At 26.3% G+C, this 1,066-nt stretch overlaps 1 protein-coding gene across 1 annotated transcript in view; it reads left to right on the top strand.

The window, feature by feature from the left end:
• LOC121676817 (skin secretory protein xP2-like) overlaps positions 1-1,066 on the top strand; it is a 34,670-nt gene that overhangs the window by 30,975 nt on the left and 2,629 nt on the right. The window contains exon 4 of the mRNA XM_042053773.1: positions 69-312. Within this exon, the coding sequence (XP_041909707.1) occupies positions 69-312 (244 nt within the window). The remainder of the gene's footprint in view (positions 1-68; positions 313-1,066) is intronic.

Below are 1,066 nucleotides of genomic sequence, written 5' to 3'. Positions count from 1 at the left end.
TCCCGGTTCCGTGTGCGTTCCCACCGGGTTCCTCTCCCGCTGACTCCTGGTCCCGTGTGCGTTCCCAGAAGTGTCTCCGGCTGAATCCCGACGTTCCCGTGTGGGTGTCCAAGCAGCGCATCCTGTGCACGCTCAACCACAGCCTCAAGGATGTGCTCAACTACGGCCTCTTCCAGCCGCCCTTCAACGGCCGCGCCGGGAAGTTCCTGGACGAGGAGCGGCTGCTGCGGGAATATCCCCTGAACCCCGACACGCCCGTGCCCTACCTGGAGGTGCGACCGCGGGGGCTGCCCGGGGCCTGGGCTTGCATGGGTTTGGGCGAGTTTCGTTTTATTTCATTTTATTTTATTTTATTTTATTTTATTTTATTTTATTTTATTTCGTTTCATTTAATTTCATTTCTTTTCATTTTTTATTCTATTTTATTTTATTTTAATTTTATTTTATTTTATTTTATTTTATTTTATTATTTCATTTCTTTTCTGTTCATTTTTTAATTCTATTTTATTTTATTTTATTTTATTTTATTTTTTTTATTATTTTATTTTATTTTATTTCAATTTTTCAATTTTTATTGTTATTTTCTTTTTAATTTTACTTCTAATTTTTATTTTATTTTACTTTATTTTACTTTATTTTACTTTATTTTGTTTTATTTTAATTTTTTACTTTTATTGTTATTTTATTTTTAATTTTACTTCTAATTTTTATTTTACTTTATTTTATTTTATTTATTTTTTTTTTTTAGGTTTAAATTTTAATTTTTAATTTTTTTTTATTTCATGGTATATTTATTTTATGTTGGTTGTTTAAATTTTATTTTTACTTTATTTTATTTTGCTTTATTTTATTTTAATTTATTTTTCTTTTTTTATGTTATTTTTAATTTTTGTTTTTATTTTACTTTATTTTATTTTACTTTATTTTATTTTACTTTATTTTATTTTACTTTATTTTATTTTGCTTTATTTTATTTTAATTTAATTTAATTTTAGTTTGGTTTGGTTTATTTTGTTCTATTTTATTATATTTTGCTTTATTTAATTTCTATTTCTATTTTATTTTG

Source organism: Corvus kubaryi, unplaced genomic scaffold, assembly GCF_017639235.1.
Source record: "Corvus kubaryi isolate FWS band 111438036 unplaced genomic scaffold, C.kubaryi_AGA036_p1.0 135, whole genome shotgun sequence".
In the NCBI taxonomy this organism is placed as follows: domain Eukaryota; kingdom Metazoa; phylum Chordata; class Aves; order Passeriformes; family Corvidae; genus Corvus; species Corvus kubaryi.
This window is presented reverse-complemented; position numbering and strand designations above follow the sequence as displayed.